The sequence below is a fragment of the Calonectris borealis genome, chromosome 3 (genome assembly GCF_964195595.1).
Source record: "Calonectris borealis chromosome 3, bCalBor7.hap1.2, whole genome shotgun sequence".
Taxonomy (NCBI): Eukaryota; Metazoa; Chordata; class Aves; order Procellariiformes; family Procellariidae; genus Calonectris; species Calonectris borealis.
The window spans coordinates 120,491,185-120,512,639 of record NC_134314.1 but is presented as its reverse complement, the minus strand read 5'-3'; the positions used below and the strand labels follow the sequence as shown (position 1 = coordinate 120,512,639).

The window sequence follows — 21,455 nt, the reverse complement described above, 5'->3', positions numbered from 1 at the left end:
TTTCTTCCTGCTGTGTTGCATATTCTGGCATCCCATGTAAAGCATTCCAAATGCATTTTATGTCATGCTCAAAAATAACCTGTCCTCTCTGGTGACTGACACTGAGTCACTTCACGTGCTGGAGTGCTGCTAATTGCAAAGGCTGCAGTTAAATTTGCGTTTGTCTCATTTGATTGCCTCTGCCTTAGGTTACTGATGAGATTTTGTTAGAAGTTTGTATTTAGAAATGTGTCGCCACATGCAAAACGTACCATTTTGTGTGTGACTACTATATTAGCATACATGTGGGTGAGAAATCCACTTTAGCACTTGTGTAAACAAAACTCGGTTGCTTTCAGTATTTTAGGGCAGGGAGGAAATAAGGAAGTTTTGCAATAGGTTCTTTTTTAAAAACTGATGTGTGTTTTCCCAAGGAGCGCCTCATTCCTTTTGTGTAAGGTAGAAGCATCTGGGAAATAGAAATCCAAATCTGATCCTGTCTGTGAGCACCATTTCCTGCACTGGAACAATGTTGTCCAGTTCACTCGCAGTGGGAACGGCAGCTACTGCGTAGCCTTTATATGCAGCTGAGGCTCGTACGGGTATATGTATTTTACAGCAGATCAAGTGATACGGTACATAAAAGAAACCATCTATGTGGTGACAAAAAAACCAGTGCCTAACTTCCTAGGAGGTTGGTACTAAGGATTTCTATTTGATATGGCTTCAAAAGCTACAAACACATTTTACATTCAGTGAGACTCCGGTGTTGCGGGACTGGTGTAACTAAGCAACACGGGAAGAAAAACTGCACCAGTGCTGCAGTAAGGCCAGGATGTAGGGAGTGTATCAGTGGATGTTGCTTTATAATCAGACTAAAAAATTTGATTAAACTTGGTTGGTGTCGGGTGGAAGTTTATATAGTGCCTATTGCTCTGCATGCAGGATTGGCTGATTAAAGGATACAAATGTTCAGAACCAAAAGAAGTCCTATTTCTTCTTCCAAAGCAGAAGAATGTGCTTTTTTGGTTAAGGATTTTTTTGTTTTACCTTTTTCTTTTTTTCTTCTTCCTCTTATGAGCACTGCGGATGAGGGAAAGCTTTATGGAAAATGTAATTTTTTACAAGTAGATGTGAAAAGAGTCAGGCCTGGGTTTAGTTGATCTCATCTGGCAGAGATTTCCAAATCTGTTTTTCCTCAAAGAAAACGTTCCCTTTTTCTGTGCTATTGGTCAGTCTGTTGTATTCTCCCAGTGGAGAGCTGAGTTGGAGGGATCAGAACAACCCAAAATGCTGGTGAGCTCCTAGGTTATTGCCAGCCTTCGGGCTTCATCAAACCCTAGGGTGTTCTTGTGCGGTCTACTGTGCTACAGAAACGTCACGTGTTTCAGGCTGAGGTGGACATAGAGCCTGTACATTATTGTGAAGCTCCTGTTGGGTGGCAGCAGGGGTCATAAGCAATCAAAAACTGATTTTTAAATTACTAAGGATTGAAAATAGACGTGAGACACGTGATCAGAAAGCTCCCTAAGGGTGTTAAGATGATCACATAGATAGGCGAGTGAAGCTTCGGGACAAAGTTTCGGAAAGACAAGTGGGGTGGAGAGAAATCTGGAGAGTGAGAACCCACTCAGTCTTTCCAGCTGCTGGAAACCTGATATTATCGTGGTTTACCACGAGTGGGTACCCTGGCCCACACCGCTGCCTACTCTGAGACTGGACACGAGAAGCTTTTCGTCTGAGCATGCCCCAAAATGGGATCCATTTTCCTCAATGTTGCGAGACACTCGTGCCACACATCCTCTGTTATTGCAGTGGAAACTGCAGGCAAATCGTGAAGTACCTGCTAGGCAAATGCTTGAGGGCAGGAACTTCTCCAGCTGGACCGCTGTTGTTGTATAGCCAATAAGCTCAACGGGATGGCTGCAGCTGTCAGTGCTAAAAGGTTTTACGGGGGCTTTTTGATTTTTTTTGATCATACTGCATCAGCAGTACGGTCACCGTCTTCAACCTCCTGTACAGCTCTGCCCATCTCGTTGCTCTGTTTGCCAGTGCGTGTGTATGCAGGCTGCAGAGGGGACGTTGGTCCAGTCCCACGGTGCCCTCCCAGCCCCTCCCGTGGTACACGGAGCTGCCCTCGCAAGGAGGAGCAGACTGAGACACGTGGGTTGGCTGGAAATAAAGAAACGTCTGGAAATGAGGAAATAGCAGAAAGTGCCGAGAAAAGGAACAAATCCTGAAGGATGAGACAGGGCAGCGTGGGAAAGGTTAAAGGAAGGCAGGGAGGAGCTAGCAGCATGCAGCGCTGTTGGGGGAGCGCAGCAGCCCGGGTTGCAGGCCCTGAATGCAGATGAACGAGCAGCCGCCGGCAGCAGGGAGCTGGCTCTCGTGTAAGAGCTCTTCAATGCATGCACAGTTAAAAATAAAAGGTGTTTGTATAGCGTTGACTCTCCGCGTGCTACCACGAAGAAGAATGCAAATAGAAGCGTGAGCAACAAGGAGGAGGCGGTTTAATGGCTTTGGGGATTAGCAGCGGTATTTAGAGCCTTTCACCTCTCTGTTCCTAACATAAATCTTAACACAGATTGATGGTTTTAGCCATCTGGCTCGTGTTTGCTTGTATGCAACGACTAGTGAGACACAGAAAGAACCTGACCAGCAAAGTAAAAGGAAAAAAAACGTATATGGTAGGAGGCGGCATCATCTTCTCCAGTGTCAGTAAGAGCAGGTATGGTGCAATTATTCTGTTGCACAGAGCTCGGCAGGTTACAAGGGAGAGGGGAATGAAAGAGTAACAGGCATCACTTGGTACATGACTCTACCAGGGAGCCTGTGACTTACACAAATGTGTATGTTCTGAGCAACTTGCTCCCAAATGCAAAGCTCTGTGATCTTTAGAGCTATAGTTACCCGAGAAAGCGTAAGAGTTAGAGGGCGAGTTTCAATCACAGGCTGACTCTGAACTGTAAATTATTTTATACTTGACTGGAAACTGTTCTCCCATATATCACCCATCTAATACTTTGATTTTATATACTATAGCCCAACTTATAAGCTGGGAAATTTTGCGCTCTCAACCATACGACACATTTTGGATCAGATGGCTTCCTTGTATCCTAAGCCTTCTAAATACTGATGCGAGTTTTCTTGGGGGTGGGCTGACCCTCGCAGGGAGTTGCTGTCGGTTTTCCTCTCACTCCAGGCTGCAAGGTCTGTCATTCCTTTTCCAGCAAGGTCATCTTGGTAGAGCTTCCCAAAATCCAGGACTTTACTGGGAAGCCATGTGAATTGTTGCTGTTCTGCGTAACCAAGAGTGGGTACCTGTGTGCACACACTATAGCACGTTTTCCTAGTCAATTATTTTTCAACAGCTCTTGAGTAAGGGTGAGAGTTACAGAGGACCTCACCTCTGGTCTTTCAAATGGGGAAGTTTGGGCAAGAAATATTGACGATACATCTTTAAGGAAATGTTTCCTGGTGTCAAAAGATTCACTCTTGGGTTCTTCTGTGGTTTTACTCAATTTTGCTTTGGGCTTGACTGTCTGTGGTGCGTATTTCAAACCAAAGCAAACCTTTAGAAGGCTTCCTTTAGATAGGGTAAAAAAACGTGTAGGGAACATTTGGGGGAAAAAAACACCCAAACCCAACAACAACAAAAAAAACCAACAAAAAACTAGGTATTACAAATCTAATTTATAGCGATCTGGGCACTGATTTTGTTTATATTAGGCATGTAGGGCTTCAGAAAAAATATTTTTACTTGCTTTTACTTCTTCAGAACCAGTAACCAAGAAACTGCCTGTAATATCATTCTTTTGGGGGGGGAAGGGAATGAATTTTGGATATAGGTTTCTAAAACACTGGTTTTTATCTCAAATAATTGGTTTTGGCATAGAGCTCTGACAACTAAACATGGTGTTTATCACTTCAGCCAGCCACACCAAGGTCAGTGAAAGAGACCACTTTATATTTGACAGGGAAGCACTTCCACCAGATGTATTAAGAGTGTGAGAGTAAGAATTCTAGAAACATGAAGTGACTGGGGAGTGCTGTGTGCCAAAATGAAACTCAGATTCAGATCCAGATTGGGGTGGAATTTTCAAAGGCACCACATTGACCTAGAGATCATGTCACCAAGCGGTTGGGAGAGCCCAACTCCCATTTTCAGAAATTACGTAAGGACTTTACTGCCTTTCAGCGAGACTTAGGTTCCTTTTCCCAGAAAAAACAGCCTTTAACTCACAATTAATTCACAAAAGCAGCCTTTGCCTCTTCATAATTATATTGCATAATGACTTCACTACTTTTTAATAACATCAGATTTCTTGTCCGTGTCCATTATCACCAGCTTAGAAGCTATTCTGTTGCTTTGGGAATTTCGTATTCCAAGTCACTTACAGAACTATAATTAAGAACTTCCGCAGAAGACCAGGTGATATATGTATGTTAAGATATTATATTCCGCTGATTTAGTGTCAAGTCTTATATTAATTTGAAATTTTATCATGCTGGTTTCATTATAAACGCTTCCATGGAAAGAACATGTTATTGGAAACGGAATAATTAATAATCTCTATGTTAACCAAATGTTTTCCGAGTGGTTTGTTGAAAATGTCAGGACTCCAGTTGAAAATCCTAGCTCTGTTGAAGTCAGTGGTAGAATTCCCATTGGCTTAACAAGATTTTTCATTTTCTTATCTCAAAAAAAGCACCTTAAAGTTTCTGTGTACAAATTTATATTTGTACAGTAAGGGTACAGTAAAAGTTCCTTTTCCAGCAAGGTCATCTTGGTAGAGCTTCCCAAAATCCAAGGCTTTAATGGGGAAGATCTCAAATTTTTTGATCTCCAAAACAATTGTTTGCAGAATAAAGAGAAAGGAAGTAAAATGTGGAGGGACTTTTCAGTCCTGATCCTTTGGGCCGGTCTAAAGCATACTCAAGAGAAACGTAACCTTCTGTCGTTCAGTGGCTTCTGAAAGTCCTGCCCTCCAGATCATGTCTGAATGTAAACCAAAAACTCTGCTAGAAAAGAGAATGCAATTTCATTTTATACAAGTAATAATTTTCAGAGTTCTGTAAATCACAAAGAATTTTATTCACTGCATTTCCTATATCTAATAGTAACAGTCTAGTATCAAAACCTTCTTTTCCCATCCACCTCCAGATCTCGCTGCAAAATGTTAAATGGGAGGAGGCAAACTAAGATATGGGCAATTTGAAACATGGAATATTTCATATTAGATGTTTCCTGGTATTCTTTTTAATAATTTTCTTTCTTTTTTTTTGACAGATGATGCTAATGAAGAAGGGGCTGATCTGAGCGAAGAGACAGGTGAGTAAACAATATTTTATGCTAAAGTATATAACTTCTCCGAAGCATCAACCAAACTGAAAGAATTCTTGAAACTATTTGCCTTGGTTGTGATAAGCAGTGCCAATCATTTATTACGACAGTCATCTCTGGTTTTTAACATAGCATAGGGTAGACCATCCCTGATAATAAATAGTACATGGTAAGAATGGCTGACACTACCTTTTTAATGTCATCATCTGTTACGAGCCTCTGGGTGATACTCAGTTGCTTTTTATTAATAACTAGTTTGAACATGGATGGGAAATAATTAAAATTCTGCAGTCTCTTTGTCTATAAAAAGGTGTGAATACAGCAATTCTTGAGTCATTTGCAATTCTGATTAGTGGCCATGATTTGTTTGCAATGAAAACGGTAGCAAAACTCTCCTGCAAACTCTTAAATATGTTGAACTTGATTGGACAATATTTCAGAGGACTTTTTTCCTGGTCCTCCTAGTTTGCTGTTTAAAGCAAGTGTCAATGTTTAGGGTTTGTGGATGTGGATAGACTTGAGATGGAAATGATGGATAGGTATAAAGGAAAGAAAGGCCTGAGGAACAAGAAAAGGAGAGGACAGAGGGTTGGATCTCTCCCATAAGGACATAAGCTTCCAGTCAGAAGACTTCTGCTAGTATAGAGCTTCGTCCACTTAATCTTCTTGACCAGGCTCTTTGTAACAGGCTTCCACCACAGCGCCCTGTGTTACTTTCCCTGCTGACCCTCACCTAGAGGTTCTCCTGTTCCATAAGAGACTTCTGTGCAGTGAAGGACCTCCTTTTATACGCAGTGTAGCTCCCCCTACTCTTCTTCTCTGCCTCTCCTTCCTAACCAGCTGGTACCCGTCTGTGACAGTGCACCAGGCACGTGCACTGTCCCCCAGGTCTCTGTGACCCTGATCCCATCATAGCCCAGTGACTGTGCAGGAACTTCCAGTTCTTCTCTTTATGAAGATACGGGATCAGAAAGGAGAGCCACATAGAGAAAGGCAGAGATGTACCAGCCGGAAAACAGAGGTAAAAGCTTTTGAAGCAGTATGTTGGCTGCTTAAATTGGCAAGACTGTCCTAAAGACAAATGGATTATGATGATTTATGCAACCAGTTAATTAGCTTAGAAATTAGAAATACTTGAAGAATGGTGTATATGCATAGATGTGAAAACATATGGATATAAACATATAGATATGTGTTCCACTGATGGATTAGCACATTCTTTTATGGCTGTTCTGGCCTGTTGATTTTATTACATATAATTATAATTACTTTTTGGTGTCAAGATTACTGGATAGGAACTTCTAGAAATTTTAAGTGTGATTGATATAGTTGTACATACATACATAAAAGTAGAAAAATAAAGACTGTCATTATACAACAAACATTTGCCAAAGATTACCCTACAGTTGAATTTGCAGCATTCATCTAACATTTCCAATTTCATTTTTTACAGTTATCGTGGCATGTATACTTTTATAAGCCCAATTATTTTGCATCTTTTTGTCTTGTTGCTTTTATGGAGATTATGCAAATTACATTGATTTTTTTTTTAAAGCATTTTAAATTAGAATTAAAAGGAAGTACATTTCCACTTAATAGCCAGTCTCTTCTTTCTTGCCTTGTATCCTTCACAGCTTCATTAATTTGGGTGAAGCTACATAGCTGCTCTGGGAAATTATTACTGAATTAAGTCATTTGAGGAGGATATTTCCCTACCTGTCTGTTTCTTTGTGCATATGAGATAGATAAGACCATAGCTTCCCTCACAGGTTTACCTGTAGGGTGCTATGAGCTTCAACAGCACGTACTTGGTTCTTTCTTTATCCCTTGGAGATACTTGGGAATCAGTGCATCGATTGTCAGCAATCGATACCTACATGGCTAAAGAGAAGTATCTTTTGTATATCTGCTCCAGTACTGGGGCAGATATACAAAAGTTATGCCCTTTTGACCTATTTGTGTATGGACTTTTTAATGGTTGTAGGATGCATTTGCGGGAACTGTAAATACATACATCGTTTCTGCATTGAGGGGAGTTTTCATTTTCATACTCATTTTTATCAGTTTGAAGGATACCTGCTTTTTACTGTTCTAAGGGAAAAATAGAGTAGCAACTTCTAGTCACCACTTCAAGATATTAATTGAATAATCATTCTTCATTCCACTTGCCTTCATGGGTCATGACTCCAGCAGATGGAGTCAGCAGTTGGCACCGATATTGATGACCCTGGTGTTTTTGAGCTGTCCATATCCAATCTGCTTTGGGGTTATTTCTCCAATTCCTGTGCTTAAGGAAAAAAAAAAAAAAAAAGGAAAAAAGAAATGTTGGATTCCTGGAGCGCACATGTTGCAGACTACACACGTGTGTAGGACCTTTGGCAGAGATTCAAATATTCTAAATTTCACCTAAATTTCTGTGCCTCCAACTTCCTACTGGCTAGGTGTTTCTGAGGGCCAATATTGAACCAAGAGAAAACACGAAGTACAGGGACACAAATGAGACGTAGACTCATGTGTACCAATTTCCATTTGAAGAATGTAACAGAATGAGGTGGAGGTTACAAAATCGGTCCTGGTTTAAACCTAGTGGCAAGAATTAGAGGAAAAAAAAAACTGATCCTGGTCTGGTGTCAGCTGAAGTCAGTGGGAATATGTCCATTGACTTCAGTGCACACCAGATTAGACCTTGGGAACAGCTAGAGAATTAGCCGGGAGTAAGGAATAACAGATGACCAAATGTGTGTATTATGAGTGATGGATACATTATAAAAGTAATCTGTCTTGTATTTCTACCACCCTGAAGTGCAAATATCTCATGACACACAGAAAGGCCTTTCTTTCTATGATTTATCTTCAAAATAAATAAGGGAATATCTTAATTACATCTGCCAGATAATCTCCATTAATATCTACGTTAATAGTATAAAATCAGCAAGCATGAATGATCATTTTGGCGAGTTAATCACGTAATGTCACCACGTATATTGGATGTACTAGAATAAGAAAAACATTTAAAAATAAAAATAACGTAGCCTTATTAAATATACACACTCAAGACGACTCTTTTAATGGCGTTTGGCTCACCGGATTTGAACCCATCAGTTTGTTATTCTGGATGCTGTATCTTGTAGCAGCTGCTGACTTAACAGCACCATTTAATTCAAAGCGCTTTGGTGTCATCATATGTCATACGGTTTGCTGTTAGAATGGCTTGAGCCAAACGGGCAGATACAGTAATAGCGGGTACGGACCTCTGCAGTTTTACATCTCAGCTTTCCGTTATGAATGATTTCCTATGTAAGCAAAGAGAAGGACCAGATGACCTAATAGTCTTGTCCACCTTTAACTTCAGTGATTTAACACTGCAGAGTCATGATGCTTAATGTTTTAAGCTCCATTAAAGGAAGATTATTCTAAACTTTAACTTCTGAAGGACTTTGCTTTTATACCCGTAGATTCACATATCCATGCACAGAAGCGTGCAAAATAAGCCCTAATACTGCCATAATTGTGTGCGCGATTGCAGTGATTGCATGTGGAAATTATAGAAGCATGTGCTATTATGAGAAGCACGGTCCAGATTCCTACACAATAGTGCCGCATTATTATGCACTGACATAATTTAATTCTCTTACCATTCAAAAAAAAAAAAAAAAAAAAAAAACCAAAAAACCACCACACAGAAAAAAGTTTCAGTTCTGAATCTATATTCACCTTCAACCTGTTCAGCTTCACTCTCCAGCAGGTACCAAAACCTTTTGACCTCACCTGTGTGAATGTTGCCACACTACTGTCTCTCATTTCCCATCTAATAGTTGTTTGTAATAAATGCCCTGCTGGTTATCCCGTTTCTATCCTGAGCATCCTAATTAACCACCTATTCATTACTTCAGAAGCCACAGCCAGCTAGGATGGCAGGACAAAGGATCTCGTTCACACTAACAAGAGAAGCCCTATTATAAACAATGCTGTATAAATACAGAATTTCTTTGTACGTTCCACTGTGTGCACACTCTTATACTTGGACGCTTTTTTTTGGAGAGAGACTTTCTCTTTTTTTCTGAGATGGAAATAGCAATCACTTGTAACCAGAGAGATTTGGAAGTTGTGAGGGATTTGGGGAATAGCTTACTTGGAGACACACTGTGAGATTTAAGTGGCTTGTTGACCCTCTGAATTAGCCTATAAAGAAGAATCATTTCTTCAGAGTTAGAGCTCAGAAACCTTTTTGCACAGATGATCACGATTAGAAAAGCTTTTAATACGATCAGTTCAGACACCTGTCTAGGTGTGCTGTTTTTAAAGAGAAATTCGCAGGCAAAATTTCTGTAATATTTGGCTAACTGTTGTGAAAGACATACATACTGTTGGAGGGCAGAAAGGGTTAAAAGTTGTATTTTGACCATAATAAAAAGACATTATTTTGAAGCCTGTACAAATCCTTTTCTGTCTCTGGAATGAGGGAAATCTGCTAAAAAGCAGTGAAATTGTGATTGAAATCTTGTTCTCTTGGGACAGTGCCTCTACATCCTTTTGTGAGCATTTTAAGGTTCTTTATAGAGTGCAAAAAGATAATTTCTTTTGAGATAGTAACAGTTCTGACTTCTCTGAATGTAAGCCTCCTCCCTCTCCGTCTTTGTGCTGTCAATTAAGATGTTGGTTATATTATCTAATGTATTCAGATACTCCTGAAAGACCTGGCTGGACATTTGCACTTAAACTTGATTGACATTTGACTTGCGGGACTGGAGGAAGCCTCACAGATAGGTTAGATGATAAAATTCATCACTAGAGGGGTGAGTGTTGATTGAAACACTCCTATTGATTCGATTCCCTGATGTGAATCATTGTCAATCAAAAAAGGGAACGTAGCAGGTAGTTCAGAGTGGCATTAGAACCAAAGAAGCCATACATCAATATGGTCCACCATAAATATTCAAGTTATTTTTTTAAAGAATGGGAGAGTGTTGGCAGGAATCAATCTTTAAAAGCCTGGTTATTTTCAGGATCTCTCTTTTGTATTGAAGTTCTTGTTGAACTCTATCACCATTGCTCCTGAGTGACCCTTTTAAAGGGTTGACAAAGTGTGTCTTTATTTGGCGGGTTTTGCCTTTATTTTTTTCCCCACAGTATTTCTTGTGGTTACTCCTACATTTTCACCACTCCAGAAATAAATTCATCTTAGCACTTGAAAACTCTTGTTTTCCTCAAAATATTGTATTTGAATTTCAAATTCAGATGAGCAAATGTGATGACATGACACACGACATGTCCTATCTTAAGTGCAGTCGGGAAAGATCTACCTCCTGATACCAAGCCAAACCTCAAAGCATGTTCTGCTTTGCAGTAACTCGCCTTATTTACTGATCGCTAAGGGCCCTTCATGCTCTGAACTGTATGGAATTCTATAATGAAACAAATTCCATTCTAGAAGAGATTTTTAAGAACAATATTCAGTTTGGCTTTTTTGGGTAATGTTCATTCCTTAAAATTAAGCAAGTGAGATGGAATTTAAATTACTCGCATACAGATCTCCATTTTGGAGCTTTTGTTGACATTTTGAGCTATTGCTTCACGTAAATTCCTGCCAGCTTCCCGATCTGTGGCTCTTCTTTTTGGACATAAGTACAGTGGAATAACCAGTGTCCCAGGAGGGCAGACAGAGAACGTTTCTGAGTTTCCTGGGCTCCATGGAAAGCCAAGGATTCACTCCCTTTTTGTCTCTTGAACGAACACAATATTCCCCTTGACCCTGCAAGTTCCCTTTCCACATTCTCGCTTACTTCTTTCATGCTTGGAGAAGTTTGGAAACTTTTAGCGTTTTGGTTCTAGATATATGTAGTTGTGGAAGGGTAGGAGATAAAAGGATAGTATCTAGAGCTCTTAGCAGAGCCAAGTCCTTTATGAAAACTGGGCATCTGATTGCCGAGAGCTGTTTAAAAATCCAGCGACGTACAGAGTAGATGATTGCGTAGAGTATGTATGACAGCAGAAGAGATGGGAATTTTCAGAACACTTAAGCAATTTATAATACACATGTAGATAGCTTTTTTCCCAGTTGCTAATTAGCTAATCAGTTTGAGGTAATACCATGATTCTTATTTTCTCACAGCATGGCAATAGGGCTAAATCAAGCATGGTCATATGTCTTCCTAAATTTCCTGCTTACACGTGGTCAAGATTCCTTTCCGGCACGCACACAAGTGTGTTTTCTTTAGGCTTCTCCTTCACCCAAGCCCTGAGTTGGCCACAGGGAATCGGGAGGTTTGACAGAAAGTCAAATGATAGAAAGTCATTTTCCCATCGCAGTTGAATACATTCAATAGGTGCAATGAATTGAGTTTTAATTGTCTGCCATTCTCTGCTTTCGTGGTTAAGCAACAATGTTTGAAGAATGTTTTAATTATTGAACCTGCTTTCATTAAATGTCTTAATTTACAAATGTTTTTTATGATTAATTTCCAGCTTGGCCTCCCTTTTGTACTAACAGGCTTTCCGTGCTACCGGTTTGTGCCTTGAGGTCTATCTTAGCAACAGACAGGAATTTCATCCTTTATGTTAAGATGACAGGATATCTTGAAAATGTTGTAGAAAAAGTTCAGAATTTTTAAAGTTTAACCAACTGATATTAAACACTGTGAACTTCAGTCCCTTCAAATCGGGGAGATCTGAAACTTCACTGGCCTCAGTTACTGTTTTTACTTAGGAGATTTTCCTTTTCTTCCATCTTCCTGTTGCTTTCTGGCTAAAAGGGTGGAATGGATTTTTTCAACCAGAACATTTCTATCTCGTAAAGCTTTCATTTCCTTACCTTTACTTCACTATCAAACTTGCTTCCCTACCTTTCATTTCATTACTGATTTCGGTCAATATTCATTTGTTACCATGTTATAACATTGAATGGAGAATTGAGCTGAGAGGGAAAAATCATTTCGTTCAGATTATTTCTCCACAGTTCCATAATGCAGGATAGCGTATATTTCATTAAAAACTACAAATTAAAACATTATTATTATTTTTATTTCTGAAAAGATTAAGAGCTTGTGAAGAAGTAGGTTATTTTAGCCTGAGCTTTCTTCACTGCAGTCGTGTGAAAGTTAGGGAAAGTCCAGTCCATGTTGAAAGATACTTATTATGACTTTTATAACAGATGACACAGTAATTAATTTTAATAAGAGAAAGATAGGCATCTGGTACTGAATGGAGTGCTGAGATAAAAGGCGCTCACAGTTGCGGTGTCACGCATAGTAATATTCGATACAATAAAACAATTTCAAAATAATATATGGGGTTTTTTTTATGTTTAAAGGAGGATTGGAACAAAAAGGCCAGCCTCCATCCCCCACCAAGAGCAAAGCAGAGCAGCCTGAGGACCTGCAAGATAATGCTGAAGGTAGGTGGTCTGACAGCTTTTCAGAGCTATTAATCAATTTTGCATTTTGGGGGGAAAGGTTTACTCTGAATTCTTGGGAAAGAACTGGAAAACTTTCATTTAAGAATGTTGTTTGCACACACTTGGAAAGTTCCTTTTGGCCTAGATCATGAGATTGTAATTCTTCTGAAGTATATTTCATCTCAAGGTAGATTCAGAATTACAAATGCTTTTTTTATGCGATGGGCTACTAATTATTGCTGATATAAAATGAGAAATTGTTGCTATTTTATCTCTAACCTGTTCTGACTTTATGTAATTAATAATGCAAAATGTAATGCATGTTTTGCAGGGCTTGGGTCATAGTCTGGTTGGTTAAGTTGGTCAGGTAAATCAGCTACCTGCTGCAAAACACGGAGCAATAAAATTCTGGCTTTCCTTTGCTGGAAGAAATTTTTGCTGTATCCCTTTCTGCTCCTGTTTCGGTGTTTATGGCTCTAGACCTTATGCAGTGTGTTACATCTATCCGTGGTCAGAAGTCGCAGGAGCTTAACGTTCTGCCTGTAGTGTTGTTCCTGTGAGAGTGCTCTCCTGCATTTGAGCCTTCACAAGGCGGCTTGTCCATGTGTACGGCGGTAAATGTGGTCCACGGTGTTCTAAAATTGGACCAAAGTATTTTTTCTTAATCTGTATCTCATTGGGAGAGTTGTTAAAAGATGTTAACATCAAAGACACATTTTCAGAGTGCAGAGTTTCACGTTGCTCTCGTATGTGTGGAAGAGCAAAATGCCCCGATGCTGGAGAATTCCCCTTACGTGAAATAGTTAAAAGGATGAACCTTAATCTTTAATCCATGACAGTTCCTTATCATGGGTTCTCTTTGAGCTAATGTTCCTCAAATGACGCGTCTCATTCTGCACCTCAACCAGTGGCTCCACGATCTTCATCGTTTTGACCCAGCGCTGTGCATTCAGCTCCTAAAATATTCTGACTGGGGTATGGTGTGAGTCATAAAGAGCAGAAAAACGTTAACATCTATCACTTTAAGTAACTGCTACTAACGTCCTGTCACTAACATTGTGACTGGTTGTTAATGGCAAGTACTTAAAGCAATAGCTGTCATCGCCTGGAAGGTGGGGAGCGGGGGGGGACCCAAGAAATCTCATCCTGACTGGTCGTCTTTCCTTTCAAGCTGCACTAAACCCAACTGAAATTAAAATACCAATTTTATGTTTGGATTAGAGAATTCAGTGATGACAAACCACATGTCGATTTGTATGCAGGCTAAACAGCGTGTGGGATCACGGTGTCATTTTCCATATTCCTAAATAGGTGAAACGATAATGGTTTTTATGATATATTTTCATTTGGAGTGTGGCTAAAAGCTTTCATTGTATCAGTGTCAAAAAAAAAAAAGAGGGGAAAAAGAAATGTTGCAAAAGTGTAAGGTTTTCCTTCCATTGAAAGAATAACTGATGTTGTTCCACCATTTCTGTGCCTTACTAGATACGGTTTCCTAGTTTACTATGCCTGTCAATGTTTCCTGGTGACCTGCAGTTCACTTTGTGGAGCACAAACAAATGCATTGGAAGGGTGAAGTAAATAGCATGGCAATAGAATGATTGCATTACCCTCGAGCTGTAAAATGCCTGAACTCCTTGAATTTGATGCCGTACAGTAGATTTTGCTGATGCAGAATTGAGGCCTGTAACACATAATCACTGCTGCAGAATTTAATCAAGGCGGTGACGGAGTCCTCTTCTCCTTAGGCAGGAATCAGGCTTGTAATGTTCAGGATTGGAAGTCTAAATTTAGACTTGGAGGGTGGTTGTGTTGGGGGGAAAAAAAAGGTAATTAAAGTGTTTGCTGAGAGGGGCTGGGGAAGAAACCTGGATCAGATTTCTGTGGCATTACCTGTGCCTCTGTTTTGAAGAGGAGTCAAGCCGTTGGGCTCCAGACACTGAATTCCTATAAAGTTGCCGAGTGGCTAGAGTCTAATGCAACACACCTGTGAGCCGTTTCCATTTAAGTAAATGGGATTTGCACACATTTGTCTGAGGATAGGATTTAGTGTCTACTGTTCTAATTATTAGCTGTTGGTTTTGACTAATTAAAAGAACTTTTAATGGGGAGCCTTGAAGATTATGAAAGCTGTGAATATGTGACATGAACCAGAACTACGTGTCTGAGTAATTTTATTTAGGTAGGAGTTTGTCTTCGCTTCCAAAAAACTGCCTTTTTCTTTTTTTTTCTTTTTCTTTTTAAAAGAACTTCTGAGTAGCTAATGCATATAAACAGTCTCAAATAAAACACAATAAAGCCAAACTCTGCCTGAGGTCAACTTTGTTGAATTTTCCTCATGGTAAAACTGAAGTGCTTTGTGTTCAGTGTGTTTTAACTTTGGGATAGTTCACATGCTTTAGGTACCCCACATGAAACACCATCCACCGCCTCCCCACCCACCATCACCCCCCTTAGCCCTCCCCGCCCCCTCCCCCCCACCCCCCGAAAAAAACAGCAAACAAACAAAAAAAACCCCAACCCATAGCTTTTAGCAATAAAAACAAGTCCAAAGATTCTTATATTTAACATAAGAGATTATTTTCCCCTTGGTAACATGACCAGATATAAAATATTTAACAAATACAGACTGAGGCACAGGAAGAACCAGATATTTTTTCCTCTACTTAGCTGTCAGTGTCCCTTTAGACCGAAGATGGGAATACAGCTTGCTATTTTAACAGCCTCATGCATGCCCTTGTGGCAGTCTGTAAAAACTATTCCACTGAGTTTAGTAATATTTCTGCTGTAATGTTTTTCTCCAGCACACCAAGCTGGTTCATTGGCTAGAGGTAATGGAGCGATATCTTTTCAGCGCATGTAAAAATCTCCACAGAAGATCGCGGAAAGTAGGCTCCTTCATTATTACCCTCTCTGCAATCAAGGAAAGTCGAATAAGTGGCAGCATGTAAGGAGCTTGTTTTGCAGTAAGCTAAAATAAACACTTGACATGCTAATAAAAGCAATTTTATACTGAACCTCTAAAGTATTAATGGTGTCTGTTATTATGCTATTAGATATATTGTTCTCTGCCTTCAGACCGTTGATAGAGAAAAGCAAGTGTGAACTGCATAGCAGATTCTCCTGTCGATGGTTGTATTCAGTTTTTCATTGTAACGCGGGTTATTGTCTGGGGAAATGAATAGACTGGATACGTGGAGAAACATTCTTTACTCCCAGGTTCCCTGCAGTATTTCAGGTTTGACATGTGCAAACATACGGTGTAATTTTCCCCCCTTTCCCGGATCCTGGGAGAGGAAAATCAGCCAGTGACAGTTTTGCCTTTCCCCTCGGTCAGGTGCACTCAGTGATTGAGAGATTGTAAAGTCTCAGGTGAGAAAAATACGTTTGGCTCTAAACAAAACTTAGCACGTCGTACTTCAGTAGCTTCATAGCACAATCCTAATTACATAGACAAAGTGGCAGTACTTGTCACAGCATAGCAGCCACGAGTTAGCACAAGTGCCACAGGTCACCTGTTCTCAACCTTGCTGATCGTAACCAAGCAAAAAGCAAACAATTTTTACAAAAGTCTAACAAAACAAAAATTTAAAATGTTCCTTATTTCCCTTAGCTACCTCCCCAAACGTCCTCCTGTATGTACTGAATGGCGAGATGCGTGCAATAGATTTTCTTAATACTGGGAGAAGCAAAACTGTTTGCCCTTTCCTTCCTTATGGGATTTCTCAGATATGAAACGGAGCCTGCCCAAGAGGTGCCCCATCTGTTCCCACCATGGTCTGCAGGTGATCGATATTGTATCAAAGATGACTAACACATCTAATAACAGCAGCACAAATGCCTGATCTTTTTCCTCCTCCAGGAGAAAGATAATCAGTCCGTGCCGCAAAAGCCGTTTCTGTGCCTCCTGAGGTCAGGATCCTCCTTGCCCTCCCTCGAGAGATGTGAAGACAGAACTGGAGCTCTGCAAGTTGTCTTGCTCCAGCTTTTCTCCTAAACTTCTCCCAAAATGAATGACCGGATTCTTCCTGATAGATTGATAAGTTGTTGGTCTCACGTGATCACCTTAGCTGAGGCTCAGTATATGCGCGAGGAGCTGGTTTGTTGGAATTGCTCATCTGGGATGAACTTTGTCTGCTTTCTGTTCACTTGGAGGGAAGGAGAAGAGTTTGATGGATCAGCCAAGCCAGGAAGGTCAAAATGAACACAAATCACTTTTAAGATAGTTGGTAGAGTTGGTTCCTTTGCCTGATGGGGTCATCACACTATTGACCCCTTGGCTTTCAAGGGCAAAATCAAATGTCTGAAATGTTGCTTGGCAGTGTCAGGAGTCCGAGGCTCCCCAGCAGGCTCCTGCCTCACTCGGTGGACGCTCTGTCCATGAGAGATGTCAGTCTAGTGATTGGAGTACACAGTAGAAATGAGGCGAAATGGAGTCGCATCTTATCTCGACAACTCATTGGTTCAGCAGGGCACGGCGATTAGGTAGGATGCTCACCGAGAGGGAGAAGCCCTGGCTCCTCATCCCTTCTCCCAGAAAGTTTTTGTCCAATGACAAAAAGCGCATAGTCTTGGGACTAGAAAATAAAACTCATTTTACAGCTTAGTCCTTTAACTGTGAGATTAACGTAAGGCTTTCCCTTCCTGGTTCTCCTTTATATACCACAAATTTTGCAGCTTCGCTGCTCCCTCCCTCGATTCATAGAGAGGGATATAGTGTGTGCGCCCACAAAAGTCAACAGCGCTTGGCTCGTGCCGCTTTCCTCCGAGGTGGGCTTACTCCTCCCTGGGGCTGGGGCGTACAACAGCTGCTGTGCGTTACCATTACATGGTGATGTTCAAAGCGTCTTTTCTAAGGGCCTTCTAATACTATGCAGGCCTGATTGTCTCTCTTTTTAAGGTATGGATTAATATTAACTAGATTTGACATGTGATTAGTTTTAAAATGTTCCTCAGTTTATAGCAAGCAGTTCTTTTATCATTTGAGAAATTGTAGCTACATTTCTTCTTTGCATCCCACAGGGCGGTAATATTCTTCAGTGAATTTCTGCTCCACTCGTAATCTACTAAAAATGAACATCTAGACACATAATTGTACTTCAAAAACACACACTCTCTTATTCAGCCTTAAAAGTGCTGCTTCTTATTAAGATAGCTTAGAAGTTACTGTATTCTTTTTGCCACCAAACCAAATGCTTAAATAAAATTTTAAATTAAGATGAAGTACTACACAAGAAATTCCCTGGGACGCGCGTGTATCAAACATGTCTGTGAAATGTTTCACCTTAATGCAGCTTGGTTATATTTAAAGGGATGCTATTAACCCTTATCCACTTTGGTTGATAGCTTCTTTTTTCACTTCTGTTTTGAAGTCCACCGTCTGTCTTGACTGATTACAGCTCTCAGAATATCGGGTGATCACCTTCCACTTAGCCAGGGGAAAAACAGGACGTTATCTGTGTTTTTATTTGTATTTGCTCTCCCAGCAAACCCTTCTTAGAAGATTCTTTCCATTGCTGAAGTGGTTTCTACTGTTTCATTAAACTGCCGTGCAGTGGCTACACGAGACAACTTTGAAAACGCAGCTCATTTTGGTCTCCGCAGGCGACGTGCAGTCCTGTTGTGGTGACCATTTACCCGTTTGGGTTTTTCTTCTAGCAGCCGAATGTACGTGTGTGTAAACCGTACCAGGCAAACGGTTGCAATTCCTGTTTTCACTCTAGATGCTTCAGAGCAGATTTTCTTTCTCCTGAGATGAACTAAGGTGCAAAATACTAAGTTACTAAAGTGACTAATGCAATGTTGCCAGAGGAGAATTATACACAGTGACAAACCAGCATACCTGCAGGGGACTCATCTGTCAAGGAATTCATTTCTAACCATGATGTGAATAACAGTAAACCATCGTGATTGTTCAGGTCCAGTGCAGAAGACAGGGCTAGTCCCTTAATTCTGAAATATTGATGCAAAATAGTGCGTGTTTTAGTTCACATTTTATGCTGTTTTTAACAAGCGTGATCTCCCGTGTGACTTCTCCGACCATTTCTTCACATTGTTACGTTGCCACACCACATGATTTCGTGACCTCTATAAAAAAAAAAAAATTGAAATAGCTCTCATGTTTTATTTTGACCGCGGCTTGGAAAAGAAGCTGTGACGCAGCCCTTAACAGTGTGCAGTTACCTAGTCTCTTAGGCACACCAGGAAAGTATGAACCAACAGTAAATTGACATAGTAACGGTAAAATTTGTGATCGTATTGTGCACCTTCACATACGGGGTCCCTTTCTTTCTCTGTCTCTTAGGTAGGACTGCCTGTAGGGCTGGGAGTCAGGGCTCCTCCGTTCTGCTCTGACCTCTGCCTCGGCCTGCTCTTCAACGTGCATCAACTCACATGAGCCATTTCTGTCCACTTCTGTATACTATGATAACAGCGATAGTACCCGTGCAGCACAGGGTGTGTATTTTTTGCATCAAAGTGCCAATTGTGTCTTTGTCCTCTGCACAGGCTGCGTGTGACGTCTAGGGTACGATGCCCGTATTCTGGTTGTGTTGGACGGCTCAAGCTTCCAGGAGTTGTCTGCTTTCGTTTGTTTTGAACAGTCACAGTTGCAGATTGTCAGAAATAGTGATGATCAGCATCTTTGGCAATGAAATTTTAGATGTCTTATGCCAGGCACCTGTATTGCAAAATCTGAGTCGCGCTGTATGTCAGACAGAAGAATTACACCCCGTGAAAACCCAGCCTAGCGCAGCGTTCCCAGCAGCGTTATGTATGAAGTGGGTTGGGACAAATCTGAGCGCTCGTGTCTTCCAAGCACCTAATTTGATGCTGTTGCTGTTGTCCCCTGGTTGTTCCTTAGCCAGGAAAGGTATAATGAAGCCGAGTTACTTGCCTTGTGATCCACGGAGGGGTGCGGCAAGGGGAACACGCCTCGTGACTTCAGTGGGCTTTAGATTAGGCTCCTGTATTTCTCAGGGCCTTAAATAGGTGAAATACAATAGCGTTATTTTTAACCTCTGAGATAATCCCCACGAGCTACAGTTTTCTCATTCTTTTCCCACACTCCTCGACAATTCTTGACAAAATGCTGCATGAAAATGAAAACCTGTTATTTATTACGCTGACAACTTCGCTAGACTGGGTGCATTGACAGCAGCGCGTTCAGCTCTGCCTCTGCAGTGAGGTGAATTGTTGAAGCAGCACAGAGGGAAGAAGTCTCATAACTCCATTAAACAATTACTGCAGATAACTCTTTACTAACCCTTCTTAAAATTTACCCCAAAGGGGTTATATACAAGTAGTGATTAAAACTGACCTAAATCATAATTTAATTAAAATGCAAACTGAAAATGTTCAGTAACCTCAGGCCACCACCCTAATGATTCATTTTAATGCTTTTGTAGTTCTACAATAATGGCCTTTGTGTGTATGTGCTTCTTGTTTTATGTCTGATATCGTTTTGCCACTGGAATAGTCTGAACATGGTTGCAGGCTGTATGATCGTGAGCGTATATATGGATATACGTGTGCTTTCTTCTCGCATTTTAAGAGTTTCGCTGAAGACAACGTATCTGCTCGTGTGCAGAATGTAACAGCTGTAAGATCAAGGCCTATATTTTTAATTTTCTCATTAATTAGTTTCCCTGTTATCCTAGAAGGACCTTCATATCATTAGTGTGATTACTGTGGCAGTATTTTTGTGCTGTAAAAAAGATAATTCAAAACTGGCATCCTTTATCTGCCAGATCTTGGTTTGTATTTGCATTTGTCATAGAAGTGTGGCCCAGCTTGGAGAGAGAGTCGCAGGCCAGACCGCAGGAGAGATGCACGGTCGCTGGCCACCCGGAGAACCTGGAGGATGCACCCAGGCTTGCATGGCAAGAGCCGTGCGGGGATGTACCAGGGTCAAACCTGGTGCTCGGGGATGTGATACGTACACAGATATGCGAGAGTGGCAAACGAGATGTGAGCCTGAGGCGTTGGCCCTCCGCCTCTTTTATTTCTACTCCTGGAAGGAGGAGGTTGTTTGGAGGAACCTTACTCTGACTGTTGACACACCATGGATGATAGAAGTACAGCTTTCTCAGTAGCGAAAACAATTTTATTATTAATAACATCTATGTTGGAGGGGTAGAAGTGGACTGGTTTGTACCGGTTATGCAGAATTTCTTCCTTTAACTAAAAACACGTTATCTGCAATTCTGTGTTCTTCTGGAAAATGTCTTTTTTGCGCCAGTTTTTGAGACGCTGACTTTAGCCTCAGCTCTAAGTTCGTCGCTGACTGCTTGTGAAGAGAGGTACTGCTGAAGAGGAGTAGGTGTATGAGCGAACCTGGCACTTATTCAGCTCCGAAATGGGAAGAGCCAAGAGGCCAGCAGGCTATTAATATTTTTGACTTGCCATGTTTGTCGCAAGAACAGTGAAAGATGTAAAAAGCCATGTGCCTCCAGGGTCTCGGAGAAAATGGGGAGAATACTAAAATCTGCTCTGGTGCTGCTGCTGAGAGTCTGCCCTCTGGACTTTCGTAGGGATCTTGTCCCAGCTCTCTCCCATCTGACTGCCGGCTTATTATTTATCATATCATCTGCTTCGTTTTGGAGCTGCTACCGCAGCTGGCATATCACTGTGCATGCTAAATACCTCTCCTTAACATAAAACGGGCAGGCACTCGCAGAGTATCCGGTTTTCTAGTTTAGTTAGAAGTGCCGCTTGCTTTGCCAGCTTGCTGAGTGTGCT

At 40.9% G+C, this 21,455-nt stretch overlaps 1 protein-coding gene across 3 annotated transcripts in view; it reads left to right on the top strand.

Annotated features, from left to right (window-relative positions):
• Positions 1-21,455, top strand: part of MACROD2 (mono-ADP ribosylhydrolase 2) — an 888,004-nt gene that overhangs the window by 810,459 nt on the left and 56,090 nt on the right. For all 3 annotated transcript variants that reach the window (XM_075147699.1, XM_075147698.1, XM_075147696.1), the window contains exons 10-11: positions 5,270-5,311; positions 12,633-12,716. In XM_075147699.1, the coding sequence (XP_075003800.1) occupies positions 5,270-5,311; positions 12,633-12,716 (126 nt within the window). The remainder of the gene's footprint in view (positions 1-5,269; positions 5,312-12,632; positions 12,717-21,455) is intronic.